Here is a 21,969-nt window from a genome sequence, read left to right on the forward strand (position 1 = left end):
ACATGCTCTGTTTCCAGTGCCGAGCGAGGGTGAGACGGCGTACGTGTCAGTGTGGTGCCGCGTGGTGCGCGCGCGCTCCGACGGCCGCGTGCTGGCCGCCATCTGGCCGCTCTACGTGCTGTGCTCGCACTTGCCGCTCGACACTGACGTTAGTACTAGGCACAGTAGAATTCTGTGGCCGCAATTCTGTTTCTAATGTGCAACCGCGTCATAAAATTTCGAGAAGTCGCATTATCTTCTTGGCGCGCTAAATTCGTATATGGCGGTTCCGGTGTGGTTTCTAATTGCAGCTAGAATGCGCGCCAACTTCAGCTCCCTAATCTGCACAAAACGAAAGTAGCGTTTTATGCCTTTGTTTGTAAAGCGGTAAAGCTTAGAACTCCTCCTTTCATTATAATTAGCTGTTGTCTTCTTCCAAATGTTAAAATGATGGGAAATAACAAATTAACTATACCGGGTATTTGTACTGTTTTATAGTTTTGTCAGACTTTTTAAAAGCTTTTGTATTTTTCTTGACTCAATGCTGTGTAGGTGGTGGAGGTTAGTGGAATACGATTCCAATCATGGCAGTCGTTTTGTTCAGGTGTTAGTGACAACGCAGATAGAGACTTCAGAGCCCGCGCCGTCCCCACTGGTGCAGACGGCGCCGGGCCGCGGCGCCTGCACGCACTTGTTGGCGCCCGGCACAACCGCGGCGCGCCACCAGCTGTCCTTCCAGTACAAGTAACCTATCACATACATTTCTATACAACACCGACGCAGACTCGCTCACCCTTTACTTTTGTGTGAAGGGAAGTCAGGGGAAGGGAAAACCTTGAGAAAACCGAGCCGTGGCCTAGCGATCCCTAGGTTATAGCGGCCCTTAGTGAGCCTTGGGTAAAAGCCAGGAACACTAGGAACATGATCAAATTTTACCTACTGGATTACATTTCATTCACAAGCAGATTCGGACAAGCACACTGCGGTGTGCTAGCCGGTTTTCAATTTCGATTCAAGCTATAGTAATAAGTTCAAATATATACCTTCTGTTCAATACTTACATTTATCTGGAAATTTCAGCGTTGCTCGACCTGTGTAAGTTCACCTGTGTATGTCTTGTTTCTATATATACTCAAGCATTTCCGTTAGTAGAAAGGAGCGGCAAATTTTAAAAAAATGCAGGCGCGAGGGGTTTTTGTTCCATAAAAAGTCTGAATATCGCGCCTTTTTCTGCTGACAAACGTGCTTGACCGGCTATATTTATGAATTAAAATCAACTTCTTATCTTGTACGACTCTTTATCGATGGTGATATTAGCTTGTTTATCATGTCCTTTACTTAGGGTCTAGTCCCCATGGTCAGGTGCACTAAATGTGGTATTTTCTGGGTAATCTTTTCCTAAACTATCTATCATGACGTTTGACAACGATGTGAAGTTTAGTCGTTTTTTCTCTTAAGTTTTTCAGAAAACTTCAGTTTGAAAGTATAATTATGAACATTGGCCAAATTGACCAAATTCCTATTGCTTACAGAGACGTGGAGCACCCGGTCACCCGCGAGGCGATTCCTCTGCACTACGGTGTAACCGACACCTCCGTGTTCGACAAACGGGCGCCGGTGAACAACATCAATGAAATCGTTGAAGAGATTCGCGAATGGTAAGACAGTTGAACTGTATAAGTATAAGCATTTTGTTGATTTACATCTATCATTGAAATTTTTTGAAATATAGTAAACGCAGTCACTCACGTAATTTAGGTCGTATGTCGATCAATATGAACTGTAGCAGCAAGTGTTGCTCCTGTCATAGGTAACAAAAAAATAGGAACATATCCAGCGATATTCCAAGTAAATTGCTTGAGAAACGAATTTTATATATTTCAATGTTTTGAGTGTATTTTTAGGTGAGACTTTGATATATTTTTTGTTCTTTATACATTCAACCCACTTCAGTAGTAAATCGACCTGTACTTGTGTCTATTTTTGGTGTAGGTTTGACCGGTCGGCGCGACGAGCGACGAGCGACTGGCCTTATTCCATAGTCGCGTCCCATTGGTCGGGGCCGTGGAGCCCGGCGAAATTGCAACCACGTTGCGACGTCACGGTTAGTTTCTAACGAGGTTAAAACCCCCAGATCATGTATATGTGACAACTGCATTTTGCTTTTGAATATAAAGAGTATGTGTATCTTCTAACTTCAATCAACCGCCAGATTCATATACATATATTATTACTATATAAATAAAAAATATATAAGCCAATAGATAGTAATTTATTTTTATTCAATAGCTCAAACTGGAACACTACCGGAAGCTGAAACCTAAACAATTGCAGCGCATCTTGCTGCTATTATGTATTTATCCTCTATTTTGTAACATAGCAGTTGATACCGCCATACTTTCCAATACATTCCTATTTGTAATGATTGTGTGTTATTCAGGTGCGGTACGACGCAGTGCGCGCGGGCGGCGGGTGCTCGCTGCAGATCTCGCTGCGGCCGGTGGCGCTACTGTGCAACGCGGCGCGCGTGCCGCTCACGCTGCGCGCGCACGACGCCGCGCCGCTCTGCCGGCTGGAACCCGGCGCCGCGGTCTCCGCACCGAGCGCCCTTATGCAGGTCCGTACCTGACGTGCTAGATGAATAGGGTGACTGCGGCTGCTCGCGGTAGATCGATATCAGCCGCTATCAGTGCCGCTGCTGTGCACCGCAGCGCACTTTATACTCGCCGCCGCGCCGCTCTGCGGGCTCGAGTCCGGCACGGCTAGAGCATACTGAAGGTCCTTATCCGTCAAATGGCCGTATCAAATTGGCGCTGTACATGTTGTAGTAGTAGTAGTAAACTCTTTAATGTGCAAAAAGACATATTACTTAAAAATAACATACAATTAGTAAGAAGTACAAAGGCGAACTTATCCTTTGGAGGGATTTGTTCCAGTTAACCTTTGAGTAGATAACCTTTGAGTTTGAGTTGTTGTTATACTTTAGAATTTAGATAGTACAAACAGCAACACTCCTGACTGTACATCGGTGGACCTTATTACAAAGGCATCATAAGGTCCAACGATGTACAGTTAACAGTGTGGGCGATGGTACTGACCCGTATACTGTGCAACGAACTGCCGCACACTGATCCAAATCCTAAAGTGGGATATTTATTTTTCTTGTAAAAAAGCGTCATAGCCAATATGAAGGTTACATTGACAGCGTATGCCATACGTATGTACTCCTTTCTTGGCCTCCAAAAGGTTAAATACGTCATCTAAATCAATGGCGGTGATTTCGTGTCAACAGAAACCATTCTTCATGTCGGTGGAGATGGGGCGGGAGACATTCGTGAGCGGGCAGCTGCAGGTGTGGGGCGAGGAGCCGGGCCGCTACGGCTCGCCGCCGCGCGGCTGCGTCGCGCTAGACCACCCCGCGCCCTTCCTCATACACTGCAAACAGAAGGTACCACACAAACCAATTTCCAACCAATTTTTATATTGAACCTCTATTCTCTCACGCCGTAAATCAATATAATGTAGCAGTATGTAAAGCTTGACCTTGATCCGCCTTAGGCTTTCTTACCTAAAGTGACTGTAAAAACTATTTGATAAAGAATCGTGTTAATTCACAACCACACTTTATACATCATATTTGCAACAAACATTTAACAACTTACGTTTATGACAACTTAAGGTGGCCTTCCTGACGCTGCACTACGAAATAAAGGAAGAGATTAACGTTTTGGGAGTGACCTCGACTTTCCTACTTATAAACAGACTGGAAACTAATCTATTGGTAAGTTTAGTAACACGTTTATTTATTTCAATGTTTTAGTTGTAAACTGATTGTTTGTGCCAGGTTTCAGGTATAGCCGTTCCTGTTACCAACTCGGATGATGTGAATTTGCAGCCCAAAAACTACAAAGTTGTCAGTCCGACTAATGAAGGAAGGTAGGTTCATAGTGTCGTATTAAATAAAGAACATTGTAGGCACAAGTACATATTATCAATGGCGCTGTCATACCAACTACTTGCATTTTATTATTCTTATACTTCGTATTATCTTGTCATAAGTTGTTAGTTGTGTTGTTGAAAATTTTTTACGTTTGTATTTACGAATAAAGTACTACATGTCTCATTAGAATAGAATAGAATAGAAATACTTTATTTGGTGTAAAACATAAAACTTAACCTATAATACATCTTATTCTAATATGTATATTCTAACACCAAAATGGATGCCACTCAGCATATGCCGATGACTAAGATACTTAGTCATGGCGCTGGTTTTCAGGGCAACCAGTACCATTACCTTGTGTATAATATATACCTCCATAAATGAGCATAGCATGGATAAAAGCGATAAAACAATATTAGGGTAACCAGACGTTGGGTTTGCCAGTCAACAATTTTATGTGTGTGCAGCAATTAAGAAAAGGCGTAACATTAGGAAATTAGAAAGAAACTGGACGTGGTACGCGAAATGGCGACAAGAAATATAGTCATCATTCCGATTTTTACATTTTATCTCAATTACTCTGAAAATATTTATTCAATATTTGCTCGTCAGGGCCCTCGGCTATGTCATTTACAATGGTAACGATGTACAAATGGAAATAAATGAACATTTAATCCAGTCTCGACGGAGAAGCGCTGAGTCGTTTCTGGGTGCTGGAGCGGTGGCGTGGCGGCGACCCGAGCGAGCTGCGTACATACCTGTGCCTGGCGCTGCCGGCGCGGGGGGCGGACGCCGCCGAGCCCGCGCAGGGGGAGGACCCCGCGAAGCCCGCGCACGCGCACGTACCGGTGCTGCTGGCCGCCGCGCCCGTGCGCCGCGCCGTGGCGCTGCGAGATCATGCGGGCAGATCGGTGAGCGTGATACAGTATTTACACGTCGAGTTAATCTAGTCGTTGGATCCAGCGCTGTTGCAATATACCACAAGGTTATTCATTTCAATGTATGATTATTAAGGTATGATTTCTGGACATCTTAGTACGAGGTAACAGGGACATTGATGCGAGATCCCGAGCGGTTTTCATACTAATTGTCAATGTGATAAGCCCACACGCCATGTCACTGGGTCATTCATAGTTTCTACTTCAACTAAACTTAAACGAGTTTAGAACACAGTTTCTATGTAATGTTTACAGATACCAGCTGTGGTAGTGCAGCAGAAGCATGAAGGCCGGTGGGTGGTGACGGTGGCGCCGGACCCGTGCCCGCAGTTCGTGGTACACAACCACTCGAGCCACGCGCTCCTCATAGCGCAGCCTGACCTGGCCGGACCAGCGAAGGTAATGCTCACATACATAGCCTATAGGATGCTATTGGCTCTGTGAGCTATAGACCTTGCGAGACCCCATGAATCCGCCATTTTGTAAAAATTGATTAAAATGACTACACAATAAACCCTATAATTATCGAACCAGCTCGCAGAATTTCACGAGAATCTTGAGAAATGCAAGTAATGCAACCTGTAGAGGTGAACAGCCGGGCATTTTAAAGCTTTGCTAACCTGAAACGGAGACGCTTGGCGCTCTTCCGGTATATGTGGTCAAGTACATGCGTAAACTGGTGTTTTCATATCAGACGGTAGCTGAATGTCCGGGCACTCGGTGGCACTGCGCGGTGGAGGCGGGGGGCGTGGTGCACTACTCGACGCCGGCGCACAGCGCTCGGTTCCCGCCGCCGCCCAACGCCGCTCCCAACACGGACCTCATTCCTTTCCTCACTATCGGCAAACTCAACGGTACGGACACTCTATTATTATATACAGTGTGGAAAGATAAGTCGGGCCCTGGAGGGAAACTACCTTAAATCCTTAAGCTGGCTTATTTTACTTAAAGGAGACATTCCTTTATTTTGAAAAAGAAACAGAACTGATTTCAAAAATTTTCTAAAACTCGCTAGCCTCGCCCGGGACTCGAACCGCCTAAAAATTCAAAAAAATAATAACTCGCAATTTTATTCTACTAGTCGATACAGTTAATGTTAACATTTCTCAAAGAAACATTAGGTCTTACACTCGTCCGTCGTACAAAATATCCATAAAATGTAATATTTAGTACTCAAGATTTTTTTAGACAAGCCAAATTGAAGAAAAATAGAAAAAGTCTTTGAATGCAGTTGTGTTTCTTTTTAAAAATAAAGGAATATCTCCTTTAAGTAAAAGGAGCCACCTTAAGGATTTAAGGTAGTTTCCCTCCAGGGCCCGACTTATCTTTCCACACTGTATATATTTCACAATTGAGAGAAGCACAAAGGCTCACGCTGACCTGTCCACTGAACACAACTGGTGATGAGTCTTCAGTTGAGCGGGGACCGCAGATTGGTAAATGTAACTGTGGGAGTGCGTACTACCATCTAAAAGGCCGGCGACGCCCTTGTAACTCCTCTGGTGTTGCGGGTGTCCATGAGCCATGAGTGATGGTAACATTAGGCGACTCTTCTGTTCGATTACCTCATATATTATAAAAGATAATACTTTCGGCAGGCGGAATGGATGGAAAGTGAGTTCGAACCGCGAACCACGTTCAATGCACTTACGTACGAATGTACAAGTGCGACAGAGAGGCAACACGTTGAAAGTGGTTCGCGGTAAGCCTTCTGGTTGTCATCAGCTACATAACATTAAACGCCGATAGTAAGTACTGGTATATGTAATTACGTTTTAGTTAAACACGCTATTTGTGGTGATGTGGCAGAGCACAAAGATCCGGAGTGGAGCGAGGGGGTGGCGGCGGCGGGCGGCGAGCAACTAGTGCAGCTGCCCGACAGCGACACGGTCAAGCTGCGCGTGCGGCCCCATCCGCACTCCTCGCTGCTCGAGTTGAAGGACGTCGACGAGGTGCCTCATATATTATACTTTTCTTACCTGATCCGAATTCTCATACTTATTTGGGCACCATGGTATTTAAATTCGGGATTGGTAGATTTCTGTCTAAATTTCGGGATACGTAATAGTATTTTTTCAGTCGAGTACCGTGTTTAAACTAAGGTACAAGTAAAAAAGTAGCAAAAAAAAAATGCCAATCAGTTTCCTTAAATGTACTTAGCCATACCCCAAAGTTAACGAAGTTTAAAACAAAACACCGTGTATGGTATCATTTCAAACTACCAGTAACAGCATATAAATACAAATAATGAACCTCCAACTCTATTATCCCACTGAATATCAATTTTACTCCTAATATGTATTATATGTATTACATATGGGGCATATATGTATTACCCTCCGGTTCCGAACCAATGCACTAAATGCTATACTAGTAGGTGGAGTGGAGGGAATGGGGCTCAGCCGGAATATAAGCACCGTCAACCTTGTGCGGCTTTATTCTAACTTCTCTACTTCTTGCGCTCAGAGTTATCCCTGAAGTTAGCCTGGTGGGAAAAGGACTCGGACAGGGCAGAATTCGGGAATGGATATATGGTGTAAAAGCAGCTACATATTTGTATTTGCATATATTATAACAGATGTATTTTTATTTATCAAACCAGCATATAAGTGAACAGTAATAGTCAACCTTATACTTGTATTGTTAACTTGATGTTATGTTTTACACTGGTTTTACACCATTGGGATAGTAATAAAATGTTGCTAACATTATACCTATTACAGAACGACATATCAGCGAGCGTGATAAGACGTCGGCTGGAAGGATCCTTCTGTGCCGATACAGATACAGGAAACGAGGTGCGTGCCGAAGAGCCCACAATTTTCTAAACATATTTCTAATGCTAAATAGAACATTTTGCGCCCTTGGTATGGTTCCCATCACGCAGGCAGCGTTCCCGCGCTGTATTGCTATGGCCAATTTTTGCGCGAGAAAGCTGCCTGCGCGAGGGTCATCTGTGGCCTCCCAGCCCCGCTATCCTCATTTATATAGTATTTCTACTTGATAAAAAGAAATTAAAATATTTTATGAAAATAATTTCAATTAAAATAATTTAATTTGTTCTAATACATCTAATAGAACTATATCTTCCTTTCTAGGTCAATATAATCAGATCGGTAGCCTCTTCTCAACTGACGGGTAAGTATAAATAAGAATCTGCAGTGTATTTTTAAGGTGACGGAATTATTTCTTTAGATTGTTATCAAAGATGATGTGGTGTTCGCAGCCGTAAAACAACGAGTAGACATTGGTCTACTTACTTTGCTATGAACCTTTGCTCATTGTGGTTGCCATGTTATTTAGTTTCAGGTACAAGTCCTTGGATTGAAATCAATGATGAATGATTGTAATAAATTTAAATTGTGCATATCGCATGAAACGTGTATTTTAAATTGTGTGTATTAACAGAATACGAGTACATAACAATGACAGTAATTGTAATGATGTTCTTTCCAGCCCCCACTCAAACTAAACTTGCTAGAGTACCTGTTGTAAGCACGAACTTCTCGACCGCGCCGGCCAACACTTCTGAACAAGAGGGCAAGAATTTAACTAGTGCAAATGACAATTTAGAACCTGGCTTGGAAACAAAAGAGATTCTGAATTTGCAGAAATATGACGAGTCAACTAGTACTACTTGTAAATTAGAGAAAGTTAATGAAACAATAAAATTGCTAGATGATGAAAAGGAGGATTCAGGTTTGTATTTTCACATTTATTACATAAGAATATGCTTAGGATGTGTCTCGTCAATGAGAATCGTTATTAAAGTTTTTCAGATTATATTCGCAGATAATAAATACAGTTTAATGCTGTAATTATTACACTGTAAATTTTTTTATGTCCCTAATATGACCGTAGTTATGCAGAAAACGACCAACTCAATTTTTTATCAATACAGAAAGCGACCAAAGCCACTGAGTTAGGGTGTAAGTCACTTTGACAAAAATAAAAAGTTGGTCGCTTTCTACAGAACTACGGTCATATACTACCACAGATAAGAAACGCTGAAAGAGTAAAACTTTTATTATAAATTAATGTAAGCAGTAACGCAAGTTATATGTTCTTAACCTTTTTCAGGAGTCATGCTGAAAACGGAACCTACATTCCGCAGTGAGAACAGCATGGTCACAATCGCTAACGTAAGGTCTTACGAAGAATCCGCCAAAGTTCTGCGAAGTATCTCCGAGTCAGGTATAAACACAACGCGTACAGTAATAACAACTATAATACATGTGTATCGTGCTTGTAATTGGATGTAATGTATATATCGGAAAACGATGGTCCTAATGGCGGTGGGCGGATGGGCGTAGTAACTCGATGTATTACTTCTCAGCTAAATTAGTATGCTACCCTACCAACATTCGAACTCGTTAACCATACTAGCGCCTACTATATTTCAGTACTAAATGATAAATGATAATAACTAATCACTATTTCGATAAAGGATTGATTCAAAATAAAAAGATCAAATAAAACCGTTCAAATCTTTATTCAAGTCAAACTAGGCCGGCTCCAACCCCACACCTCTGACCTGAGAAGATTTAGCCCTATATGGGTCCGGCAACAAACTCAGCGGGACACATCTTTTCAAAACAACACATCCTTTCTTTATTTCACAAAAGTGAGCTTCTAATGAAACATAAGAAATTAAATAACACTTGAAATAAAACACTTAGCTAAATGGTTAAAGAACGTTGGATTCTATAAGCTTTCAGAATAATCCTTCAGGTATAAGCCTTCAGGAACGTGGCGAGTTAGGCACGAGGTATGGCTAACGATAACGTCCGATCTCTAACCCGGTCCGATCAAGATGAACTACCAGCGGCGGAGTCTCTCTGCTCCCGCCTCAAAGTCCAGTTGGCAAACCTGCTCGACCAGTCTACCAACATAACGACAATAATGCCACCTCGTACCGAACTTCACGCAAATTAAACCACTTGACGTTCCAAAGCCTTTTACCTGTCATCTTAGGTCAACAATACGCCAATAGACGGCGTTACTCTCTACGTTAGTAATTTCGTTACAACCAAGTACTACGTAGCAAAATATTGCTAATCGATTTTATACAGGCATCTAAAATTATGAAATGTAACGCTGCAATACGTCATTCTGGAGTCACGCTCAGACATATAAGTATAAATATTTATATATTTCGGGGACCTCGGAAACAGCTCTCAGGATTTCGATGGAGTTTGCTATATAGGGGTTTGCTGGGGCGAAAAATCGATCTAGTTAGGTCTTATCCATGGGAATGCGCGCCATTTTTGAGTTTTTATATGTTTTCCGAGCAAAGCTCGGTCTCCCAGATCTTAATAATACCTACTTAATATTCAATCGTTAAGTTTCATACTACTTATATTTATATTGTTTTTTGAATAAGTAATTGAATTGTTTATGTGTGATTACCTACATTCCTCCCAACTTAATATTTCGATATCGACTTCGAATATGCTCGCAATATTCATCGTAGCCATATAGCCGGTGTCACTTAAAACACATACCCGGATTTGGTTAGGTATTATACTTATATCGTAGCTTACTATTTGTAGAATGGGTTGACAAGGGATGGTCGTCAGTGGAGCGAGTGCGCTGCGTGGTAGCCGGCATAGCTATCGAAATGGCTGCCACGCCCGACGTTAGTCCGTTGCTCGCTCTGCACATCGACCGGGCCGCTCTCTCGGTGCAATGTGACAGCACGGTAAGTAACGTTATAGTATTTATATACCTAGTGCAGTAAAAGTAAGAAATGTCTTAGATCCAGGAAGGGTCCTATAGAAGTGGTATACGCGTGCCTCCGTGAGGGACAAAACATATACGCAATGCGACACTATAATTGGTCGAGTTTATTTGTTTCCCACCATAATAAATACATACTAGATTTACGGTAGGGAATAAAAAAAATGTGAGACTGTTAAGGACAAACAATAAAAGCGCTTTCGCTGTTATTCCTACTGAAAGATACATAAAGACTATGCCGTTCGGTCATTTCGCCCACCCCTCACACCAGATCCAATTAAATAGTAGATTCATGCTTAGATCACACGTAAGTTATTTGTCACACTAATGATCACAAACATTTGAACTGAAGCTTTCTTATTAGGGAATGCAAATCGGTAATTTTTTGTATGGAAATAATCGGTTTTTAACCGAAACCGCGGTTATTTCCATACAAAAAATAACCGATTTGCATTCCTTATTTCTTATTTACAGGCCGAGGTTTGTGTGCTATTTTTATGTTCGATCGAGCCGGAAAGCTACTGCTTCGTTTAGCGCAGCGTGCAGAAAGTTGACGCTTTCAGTACGGACAACAGAAAAACATGTTACATGCAATGCTAAACTCTTACGGCAGCGTTAGATCCTCAGCGAATGACCATATACAAAATTTCACCTAAAGTAACTTTGTTTGCATAACTTGTACCAATTCTAAAAGCTTGCAAAATGCTGTGATAAGGTTAGTTTTGTTTGTATTCAACAGGGGACTAAAGCAGTAGTTTCGATCGCCGACATCCAAGTAGACAACCTGCAATACGAGAGCGGCAACTACGACTTCGCGGTGGTAGCGTCGACGCGCGGCGAGCCGCCGGCGAGCGACGCGTGGCCGCCGCTGTGGCCCGGCGCCGCCGGCGACGCGTTCGCCTTGCGAGAGAACGAAGCGCGCCTGATGCTTCGCCTGTGCTATGACTCGTGGACTGTTATCGACGCCGCTTATAAAGGTTAGCGTCATTATAAATGTAGTACTGTGTCGCCGTGATATATTTATTTATTTACATAAGGAGATCCAACGGCTAACTAAATGACAATGAAATCTTAAATAGATATATAGAGCCTATTACACCCGGGTGAAACTTTCTTTACATATGTATATGGCGTTTACAATGAAATCGATGAAACTGAATGACCGAGCGTCAGCGAAGGTCTCAGTTCCAGTTTGGGCAAAAATGCTTTCGTATGCACATACGAGACACTTGCAGAGGAGAACATTCGTCCGTCGCATTTCTCAGCCGATCCGCGTCAAATTTTGTGACTAGGTTTGGTAGTTAGAATATATTTCTGTCATCTCGAATATATTTCTGGGATGTGGTCATAAAAGCGTGCGAGCCACTGAGGGCAACGTATGGGAGCCGCTGTGATGTCCAGGCCCTAGAAAGTACAAAGTACAAGAATGGGTGATGGAAAATATAGGTATAGCCATTTCAGTATAATTTTAAACTTTTCGGTACTTTTTTAAACCTATATATGGGATTTTAATCATTCATCATTCGTATCTAAATTTCAAGACCTAAATGTGAAAATAGTTAACCTATGAATTAATAAATAATGGAACTTGATTCAGAGCTGACAGAGGTGGAGCTGCGGCTGGGTCCGCTGGCGCTGTACGTGGAGGACGGGTACGTGGGCGCGCTGGTGCGGCTGGCGCGCGCCGCGCGGCCGGCGGGGCCCGCGCCCGCCCCCGGCGCCTTCGTCGCGGCCGAGACGCGCGCGCTGCAGCGTCCGCTGCGGCTACGCTCGCTGCACCTGCACCCGTTGGATCTCACGCTCACGCTGCATACTGCCGTAAGATGTTTACTCATATGTGTCTCAGGCCTTAAGGGATACATAGTACGTGGAGGAAGGCTATGTGGGCACGCGCCGCACTCTCGCCCGGAGCTCTCTCGCGGCCGACGCGCGCGCTCTAATGCATACTACGGCTGCGCTTACTGCCGTAGGATGTTTACTGGCTACTTCATGTGTATCGTGCTTTAAGGAGTACGTGATCTTTATCGCTACAAACTAGGTTATAGGCTAAGCGACCGTAGGAAACCAAATGTCACATGATTTCACAAGGGCTTAATTCGATTGAACACGATTTGATACTATATTCGATAATTCCAATTATTTTTGACTTGTTTTAATTTTTCTAAGATTAATAGAGAATATTGATGTGCAGGTGCGTATGTACATTGCGCTGGACCAGAGTCCGTTATGCCTGAGCGCGTTCCAGCAGACGGACATGGTGACGTGCGCCGAGCGACTGACGCACGCGCTAACAGTGCACTACCTGTCCGCCGCCATACTGGGCGCAGGTATACATTTATCCTCATCATTTTAATTGCTATGAATTCATCAGCTTTTGCTCTCCTATATTTTAGATTTAAAGTCATCATGTACAATTAAAAATAGAATTGAACTAATTTTGTCTCATTAGAAAAATAAGTAAACTCGGCTTGGCGGGGGCACTGCTGGAACCCCAGATGTGATATGGATATTGTGTCGGTAGGTTGGGTCGTAGGCGGCCTGGAGCTGTTGGGTGCACCGGGCGCGTTGGCAGCGCGCGTTGGGGGCGCGCGCGGCGGCGTGCGCGGCGTGGCAGCGGCGGCGGCGGCCGCGCTGCTGCGCTCGCTCAGCGCCTGCGCCGGCTCGCTGGCGCGCAACCTGGACCTGCTGGCCGGCGACGACGACCATGCGCGCCGCGCCGCCGCCGCGCGCCGACGTCACCCCGACACCTTTGTGCAGGGGCTCGCCGCCGGCATCACCAACTTCGCTATCAACATACTTGGTAATATACGGTTCAATGGTTTTACATACTGACGCTACGATTATGGTATGATACGACCTTCAAGATTTCACGATTGCTCAGGCTGATGTGTGCACGCGAAATGCACAGGGAGTTGTGTCAAACAAATTGCCTGATGGTAAGCGATTACCGACGCCAATGAACACCCGCATCACCAGAGGCAATGCGAAGCAATTCAAATTATAAAGTCAGAATATCGCTCTCAGTATCATAAAATCCTGATGTCATGTTCATATAAAATTAGGCTTGGCAAAACTATAAGAACAAATTAACAGACGCAAGTTACCTTTACCAACAATTTTAAACAACCGGCCGTTGTGTACGTATTATTTTTACGCTAAATGTAACGATGTTGTACAGGCGCAGTGGGCGGGCTGGCGCACCACCCGCTGGTGAGCGTGGCGGTGGGCGAGGTGGAGGGCAGCGCAGCGGCGCTGCGGCGCGGGCTGGTAGGCGCGCTCACCAAGCCGCTCTCCGCCACCGCCGACCTCGTCGCCTTCGCCGGCCACGGCCTGCTGCGCCAGACCGGCTGGGACCCCGTGCCGCAGGTATGCCCACTCTAATAACTATGAAACTGTAACTAACCCAAAAATCAGGCAACTGAAATCTCGTGTTATAGTAGTCCAGTCTAACGAAGAGGAAATAATAATTATTTGAAATTGGTGCTTCATAGATTCAACGTCATCAAATTATTTATGCTTTGCAGATTTTAATAAAAAAATATAGGAAGTACTAATCGATACTGAGTATAATGTTATTTCCTAAGATAATAAATTACGGTTGATCACGTCAATTGTTTTTCTAGAAAACAAAGCGTTTTTTTCAAATTATTAATTGTTTATGAAGTGCGATATTGACTCATGTTGAAATTTACAACATATCTTATAGTTACATATGTTCGGGAAATAACAAGTTATCATTACTAAGTAGAAATGATGGTAAAATTTTATTTACTAGACCATTTTCCTTGAACAAATTTTCCCATTGTCTCAATATTTAAAACAGCGGCGATGACACATACTGTCGACATCATAATGTTGTGTGATATATGTATATGACACGTTTTATACCGTTTAATGGGAACGACTGACAGTTCTGCAGTGCTTAATCATTGTGGTATTTTAGAATAGGCAATTGACGTGGCTGACAATGAATGGCTGTCAGCCTAAAGGACAGCTCCTTATCACTATGCGGAAAAGTAGAAGTACGGAGTCTAAATCTGCCACACCCTGATGTCATTCCGGGATTGCCGCGGGGACACCAGGAGGATCCGGTAATTCTGGACAGTTAGGGTGTACCAGCAAGGACTTGTAATGTCAAACGAGACGGCTCGAGGCATTAGGCTTTATGTTTCACTTTTATCGAACTGAAATTTGAACATTGTCATAGTGACATTAAGTCGAATTTCAACTATCTTGATAATGTAACATAGAACCCTGTAATATTGGGCCAGCGAATTTTACCACGAACTCATATGGCAAACGTTCTGCATGGTGGAGTCAGTAAACGGTGTGTTGTAGTGGAGAAAAATAACGAAACATGAACGTTTACGACGTGCCCATTGATAATGTTCAGATTCAGTTATAGACGACCAAAGACCCTTGTTGGTCATAAAAATAATCAAGTTTAAGTTTATTGCGTGAAAAGTCACACTTTTATTGAACGCACGCAGGTATAGGAGTTTATATAATGCGTTTGTTTGTAGCGGCGCTCCTTGTGTGCGGGGTTGGAGAGCGGCGGGTGCGGCTGGCGGCGCGACTGCGTGCGCTGGTCGTTCCGGCTGGCCGAGGCGCACGCGCTGGCTGGCTTCGACGTGCTGCTAGACGACGCGCCCTTGCGTCTGCTGCTCACGCACAAGGTACCTGCTCTAACCAAACCATACTCATTTTCCGAGGATAGCTTTTAAGGCTGATTTAGACGGCGCGCGAACTCGCATGCAATTTTAGTTACATTGCGGACTGTTGGTTACGTCCAATACAACTGCCCGATTTAAAACCGCAATGTAATGAAACTCGCATGCGAGTTCTCGCATCGCCTAAATAGGGCTTTAGTCTATAGATTAAAGTTGAATTAAAGTCAAAGCAAATTTATGATGGTCCTTTCCTTTTCGTGCACAAGACCACAAGGATAAAGGACAATCTAATACGACGTACGAACTACATACGTCGAACGGTCAACGTATTTATACCAACTGTAAATAAAATGTAATAAATGAATGTCATGTTTTAAGGTTGTTACATTTCGAAGTAGATCACATTGAAATATATACAATTAATTCCACACATCAACTTACCTTATCGGGTTTTCTTTATATGGTTTATATTGTTTCAGTACCTCATGATTACTGACCCAGATACAGAGAGAATCGTGGAAATGGTAGATCTTCGATTCTGCACGCTAAGGCCGCACCAAGGACCTATCGTCGAGGTAAAATAACACGGCGACTATAGTTCCTACTAAATTTGAAATTATGTATACTTTCTAATACTTATCTTTGACTTTCCACAGTTAGTGGTAACGAGACGACAGAAGGAGAAGGTAGCAGAATCTAAATCTGTGGACGAAGACGATGAATATCAGGTAATTGTTGACTAACGTTTTTCACATGAGATCGTATTTATGTTAATTTGAAGGTTAGTAATTTTTTTTTAATTATTAGAGCTACAAGTGTACGACATGTGATTACTGATTAAGGTGTAAACTGGTAGTATAATGCAGTTATTCAGTACGGTACAGTACGTATACAGGATAAATCTGTGTAATATTACAGCAAACTAATCTGATTAAGTAACTAAACAAAGCTTTGGAACGAAGATTGAATATTATGATTCCAGTGTGTAAAGGCAATATATCGATCATGTTATATTTAGAACATTATTTCATTGCTCTGTGGTTTTTGTTGTATTGTTTTTACTACTGATACATATTACACAATAGCACGAAATAATGTTCGTGTTAATTGATTTAAACCTAAATTAATTAATTATATTGGAATACAAGTTGTTTCTACAACTGTGAAGTGCACATCTTATAAGTGAAAGAGAGTATTTATGTGAAAAGGTCAAAATCTATGAAACAGTTTTTGCGTATGAATGTTAATGACAGAGCATTCTTACACAATTATAGATATGAATTCAGTAATTACATTCACCTCAGCTTTGGTAAATGGATCAGTAAGTAGGTACGGTAGTAAAGAACAATATGATTGTACACAGGTAAGCAGCGCAGCGATGGCGCGCGTGGCGCGGTACACGGGCGCGGACGGGGGCGTGGCGCCGGCGCCGGGCGCGGCGCGCGTGCTGGCGCTGCAGCCGGCCGCGCGCCACGCGCCCGCGCTCCGCGCCGCGCTCACCGCCGCGCTGCACGCCGTCTCCGACGACCATCTGCACCTGCTCTAGCCGGCCCGCCCCCGCCGGACACCAGCTACGTGACACCTTCCTACATACGTAGATAGAATAGGGAATATTACGCAAAACTCTGCGTAGGGCGCACACAATTGAAAGGTCCACCATGAAACAAGAAAATCTAAATTTCATTATCTAACCTCTCTATCACTCTTGAGTATTCGATACATAAAGAGGCAGAACAAAATTCTGATTGTAACGTATCTCGATAGGCCCCTTGTAAACAAACCATCTTGATGCATCAATGTCTTATTTTATTATCTATGAAAACTGGTCAATAAACTGTAAATTACTAAACAGTATGTATAAATTACTATGCTAGTGCTGCACTCTGGCGGCAGAACATTGCAGTAATATTTACTCACTAATGCTCTAGTTTCCTAGGATGGCGGTGCCGTCCTATAGCGGCCGACTCCATACTAAATAATACGACTAAATATGGATGTCGTAGTATTTGTATGGAGACGGCCGCTATATGACGACACCGCTATCCTAGGAAACTAGAGCATATTAGGTAAGGTAGGCCGCCTTTACACTTGATATTCTACTAAAAAAATTGCTAAACTGTTTGAGGTTTTAGAATAAACGAGACTTCCCTATAAGTGTAAAGGCGAACTTAAATGGGGTTGTTAATGAACCATTTTGAATGTCGTATATTTGTAACATGTAAATGCCCAGGTAAAATGGTCCGGTTAGCCTCGCAATGGTTTGGCATACATTTTATGTATTTACATAGTTTTTTTTTTATTTATTCTCATTTTTATATATGTAAATTGTAAACTCTCATTTAAATATAAGTATATAGAGAAAACAGACTTTACATCGAATAGGTTGATGTGCTGCCAGCCGTCTTTATACGAGGCTAGCTTATCGGGCATGAATATTAAGGATCATTCGAAGCTCAATTGAGAAATATTACAATTATATCCCAAATGTATATTAATATTATTTATATCCTTTACAATAAAACATTCCTTCAAGTATTTAGAGTAGTAGATCCAGTGTACATGTATGTACATATATGGTGTTGGCTGAGTACCAGGTTAAATTGCGTCATTGCACGTCATCCATGATGACATTAAACAACAATTTGCATTTAATAATTTCGCGTGACATTCCCAAATAGGCTTTAAACGTAAATCGTCAACAACGCCACCGCACAATCGTAAGATTTTCTTTAGCACGAATGACGTAGACATGCCTATCGTTAATTTAAATATGACTCATATAAATTGCCTTTCCTTTAAACAAATACAGTTCACAAAACGTTAAAATTTAAAAGTAGGTAAAGGATAATAAGCAATTGTTGTAGTTACGGAAATTATTTTTACCTTGAATGAAAAATAATGCAATCATGACCCTTGTCCTGTGGTTACCAAATTTATCTCGACAAGTATTACTGTGTTTTAAATCATACTTTAATACATTTTGTTACTTTATTGATAGAAACAAAGAAATAAATTAACAAACATAATAAAACTTACAAAAACGATAGGTAAAAAATTTGCCCCAGATCGCCGTCAACGGGCAAGGTGCCCAGAAGGCTGGCCGTGTTTCCCCGCTGTAGTATTACTTGGTTATTTATTATTTGCTGTCAAATGTACGATATGTACGAGTATGACTCTCTTGCAAACCATTTCTGAGTCTCTTGGACAGCACTTTGAAACACATTGTGAATATGTGGTCCTCGAACTGTCGTTTGAGAGCTATGTCCTAGTCAAAATTTTACTAATAACATTTTACCTTTTACATAACGCCTTGAGATTGACTCCTTGTGAATTTTATTAACACCTAGACTTGACCTTCTGTCAAACCGCTTTTAGAAGTGTATTAATACAGTATTATAAAATTAAAATTTTTGTATTATTTATTTATATATTTGCTTAATCGAATCAAATGTTAATGCAGAAACAATTACATTAATTAAATTAACTTCATAATATGTAGTAGGTTAGGTACACCTAATCAAATTAAGATGAAAAACACGTGAATGTTTATAAACATAGTCCGGTGGACGGCTGCATGAAACCCACCTGGTAAAAACATAGAAAATACTTACTCTTACTTATAAATTTGGTCGGATTGGCAGGCGAAGGTGAGGCTGACCAAGACATACGCCACGCCAACAGGTTTAATTTAGATGCTTATTAAAGTCAACAATTACTTATTAGAACTTCGAGTCAACAATTGGTGAGAGGTCGCACAGGACCGAGAAAAGTGGCGCTGTCTTGTGTCGGAGGCCAAGTCTCATTTTGGGTCGCTGAGCCAATGGAGTAAGTGAGTAAGTAAGTAACTGATTAGAATCCGTTTCTTTTATTCTATTTTTCGATGAGGATTTATTGATGATTTTACGTACCACTTTCTTGCCAATTGCACACAATCTGCCAAGTTAAACTGCGGCCCACCAAGAGCAGTTGAAGCTACTAAAAGTCAGCTACCCCCACAGAGTAGGTATTTTCAATTTTTTTATCAGGTGGGTTTTTTGCAGCCGGCCACCGGACTATAAGGTTGTACAGCTTGAGTACCTATAGTATAATTATGTAAATTTTGTACGTATTTACGAAGTCAAGGTGGAACGCTATCGAGTTAGTTGGTAGATTACATGGTATTAAATTACGAGGAGATTTAATCATTGCTCTTAGATGAATTGTGACAAAGGAATTTACTAATTTACAATATTGATTAGGATATACCTTACTATTGGTAGGTGCCAAATACGTGTAAAGGGCCAAACATTGGGTAGTTTACCCTAGATGCTAAAATACCTAAGATTTACTAACAGTCCCAACACGCCCTAAACTTGTTAACTAATTTGAAACTATTTCATGACAGTTTAAAATCTTTGTAGCCTTTTTCACACAACATAGTGAGTGAGAGAGATAGCGATATCTTACTTCTATTTATCTATTACTTAGTTACTGTATATTAGAGAGAAAAGATCTACATTTGTCTATTAAAATAAAACGAGACTGACGGCATTTGTAAATATATACTAGTACTACCACTGCGTTAGGAGTTAATATAAAATTGAATTCATTGTGATTATTTAGGTACAGTCGACGAAAGCGACAAATACCTAATAGTATTCCACGGTGTTGTACATATTAATATTAATATATTTAAGTATTAGCACCATATAATCAAATGTATATGAGTTGCATCTAACTCTCAAAAATAGGTGTGCATCAATAATCAGACCGTGCAATATTACTTATGTATATTAGAAATTTTTAATGCTATAATTTTTTTACTTGTCTAAATTGTAACGAAGTAAATAATAAAAACTATGAATTTTAACCTGACTTTGTATTTGTAACCTTACTTTGCATGTAAAGTACTACCACTAGGCACATTTTCCCCGTTGGTTCAGATAGTGACAATATTGGCATACAGTTTCTACCTACTCTTAAGTGGGTTCATTTAGCCCAAAGATATCTCAATAACATCAATTGTGTGATATTCTTCAGTAAGAAAATGTATGTGTCGGGAAGTGGACAGATGGCTGATAGGAGTTCTACGGACGAAGACCTTACCCGAAGTCAACGGTTTGTGAAGGCCTAGGAAGATTATGTAATATAGATAAGTAAAGTGGTTAGCTCCAATTATGAAAGAGGAGGTCAAAGCAATGTTTACTATTGTCTTTGGTTACCGCGAAGTAACACAATGTAAACGGATACCTAATATCGCGTATAATGAAATTAAAATATATCCCGACGTTCGAACCCTCTACGGCGTTCTTGGTCAACGGGAGACTCATGTCATGACAATAAATATATAAAAATACATTTTGCATATCTACCCACATACAAAAATATTGAAAGAAACGCTACAAAATTTTAAGGCTGGTTGTACATGCAGTATAGGGTCATAAGGCTAGTTACAATTATTTAGGAAACACCATTCAACACTTTGGTCTTACAGTAATATGTCTTGCTTGTTCCTTTATTAGATAGACCACTGGATCCCAAACTGAGCCTGTTTCTCGAACGATATTAAACTAATAAAATTAGTCCTCGAACTGTCAAATCGTTTGGGTTTCCATGACAATACACCAATAATATTAGCCTAATATCAGTAATATCGTTCGAGAAATGGGCCCCGTGTTCGAGATAAGCCATCTTTTCTACTAAAGTTTGGATATTTCTTAATCTCAATGGCCTCACGCTATATTCTGAAATGTTGCGCTTCGTCTGCCCTCATACTCGTATGAATGAAACACAACATTCATAGTCCAGATTGTAGAGGGGTGTATACAGTATATACACTCCTGCATTCTGTAGAGGGGCTTACATATTACAGGCCTCAGGAATTGTGACTTGAAATAGGTTTTACTAGAAGCAGAAGCACGTAGATGTGGCTGATCTTGTATGTGACTCTTCTGACAAAAGGCAGAACGGCAGGCCTGCGCTCAATTGTAGAAGTCTTCGTATGGGTCTCTTGCTTCTCGCGGTATCTTGAGCTCGTTTACCCGAAGACTTATGATCCGTTTACATAGTTTTTGTCATCTATAGTAATAAAACTGTTGGTGCCCAACACAACGGTACAATTGTCTGCTGATTACACGTTTTAAACTACTGAAGCCAAGAAGAGGCTAAATGAGAAAAGTGGTTGGTAAAATATAAATAGTTTTTTAAATGTCAACGATTGTAATAAGTATAGCTGTGCTGTAATGTAAGTAAAAATAGAATAGCAGCAAATACTCTCGGTGAGTACAATAGCAAATTTCTTAACCCTCGCATCAGTAGAAAATGGGCATCTTCCTGTTGATGACCTATATCCTGAGTGTCACCTTGGTATCAATCTCAGCCGGTGGCAGCGGCGCCCCTCCTTGCTAAACTTCAAATAGGTACTAGAGGAACCTACATATTGATCCCTCTCAAAGACTGGTGCTGTGTAATAAGTTTGGTGGCTGTTCATAGTGTCATTCCCACTGATATATGTATGTATATTTCACCTTCTTCCGCTACCTAGATTTTATTAGGTAATGTAATTATTATTTTTAGTGATGCAATGATCATTTATTTTCATTCTTTTAACAGTTAATTTGTAGTTACCTACTTATACAACATATACCACACAACTGTGTAATACATACTTTTTGGACTGTATTTACCTCCAATAATTAACGACATTATCACGATTACCCAT

General features: G+C 41.5%; 1 protein-coding gene across 1 annotated transcript in view; it reads left to right on the top strand.

Annotated features, from left to right (window-relative positions):
* Window positions 1-20,118, top strand: part of LOC134679386 (intermembrane lipid transfer protein VPS13B) — a 65,883-nt gene extending 45,765 nt beyond the window's left edge. Inside the window, exons 69-94 of the mRNA XM_063538284.1 lie at window positions 18-148; window positions 584-723; window positions 1,512-1,637; window positions 1,972-2,083; window positions 2,420-2,596; window positions 3,272-3,427; window positions 3,659-3,760; window positions 3,824-3,915; window positions 4,602-4,833; window positions 5,116-5,259; window positions 5,555-5,714; window positions 6,670-6,812; window positions 7,584-7,658; window positions 7,959-7,998; window positions 8,317-8,559; window positions 8,941-9,054; window positions 10,413-10,561; window positions 11,339-11,576; window positions 12,197-12,417; window positions 12,791-12,926; window positions 13,121-13,399; window positions 13,778-13,965; window positions 15,123-15,275; window positions 15,749-15,844; window positions 15,926-15,997; window positions 16,633-20,118. Of these exons, the coding sequence (XP_063394354.1) occupies window positions 18-148; window positions 584-723; window positions 1,512-1,637; window positions 1,972-2,083; window positions 2,420-2,596; window positions 3,272-3,427; window positions 3,659-3,760; window positions 3,824-3,915; window positions 4,602-4,833; window positions 5,116-5,259; window positions 5,555-5,714; window positions 6,670-6,812; window positions 7,584-7,658; window positions 7,959-7,998; window positions 8,317-8,559; window positions 8,941-9,054; window positions 10,413-10,561; window positions 11,339-11,576; window positions 12,197-12,417; window positions 12,791-12,926; window positions 13,121-13,399; window positions 13,778-13,965; window positions 15,123-15,275; window positions 15,749-15,844; window positions 15,926-15,997; window positions 16,633-16,815 (3,902 nt within the window). The 3' untranslated portion in view covers window positions 16,816-20,118. The remainder of the gene's footprint in view (window positions 1-17; window positions 149-583; window positions 724-1,511; window positions 1,638-1,971; window positions 2,084-2,419; window positions 2,597-3,271; window positions 3,428-3,658; window positions 3,761-3,823; window positions 3,916-4,601; window positions 4,834-5,115; window positions 5,260-5,554; window positions 5,715-6,669; window positions 6,813-7,583; window positions 7,659-7,958; window positions 7,999-8,316; window positions 8,560-8,940; window positions 9,055-10,412; window positions 10,562-11,338; window positions 11,577-12,196; window positions 12,418-12,790; window positions 12,927-13,120; window positions 13,400-13,777; window positions 13,966-15,122; window positions 15,276-15,748; window positions 15,845-15,925; window positions 15,998-16,632) is intronic.
* Window positions 20,119-21,969: the final 1,851 nt, after the last annotated feature.

The sequence above is a fragment of the Cydia fagiglandana genome, chromosome Z, assembly GCF_963556715.1.
Source record: "Cydia fagiglandana chromosome Z, ilCydFagi1.1, whole genome shotgun sequence".
NCBI lineage: Eukaryota > Metazoa > Arthropoda > Insecta > Lepidoptera > Tortricidae > Cydia > Cydia fagiglandana.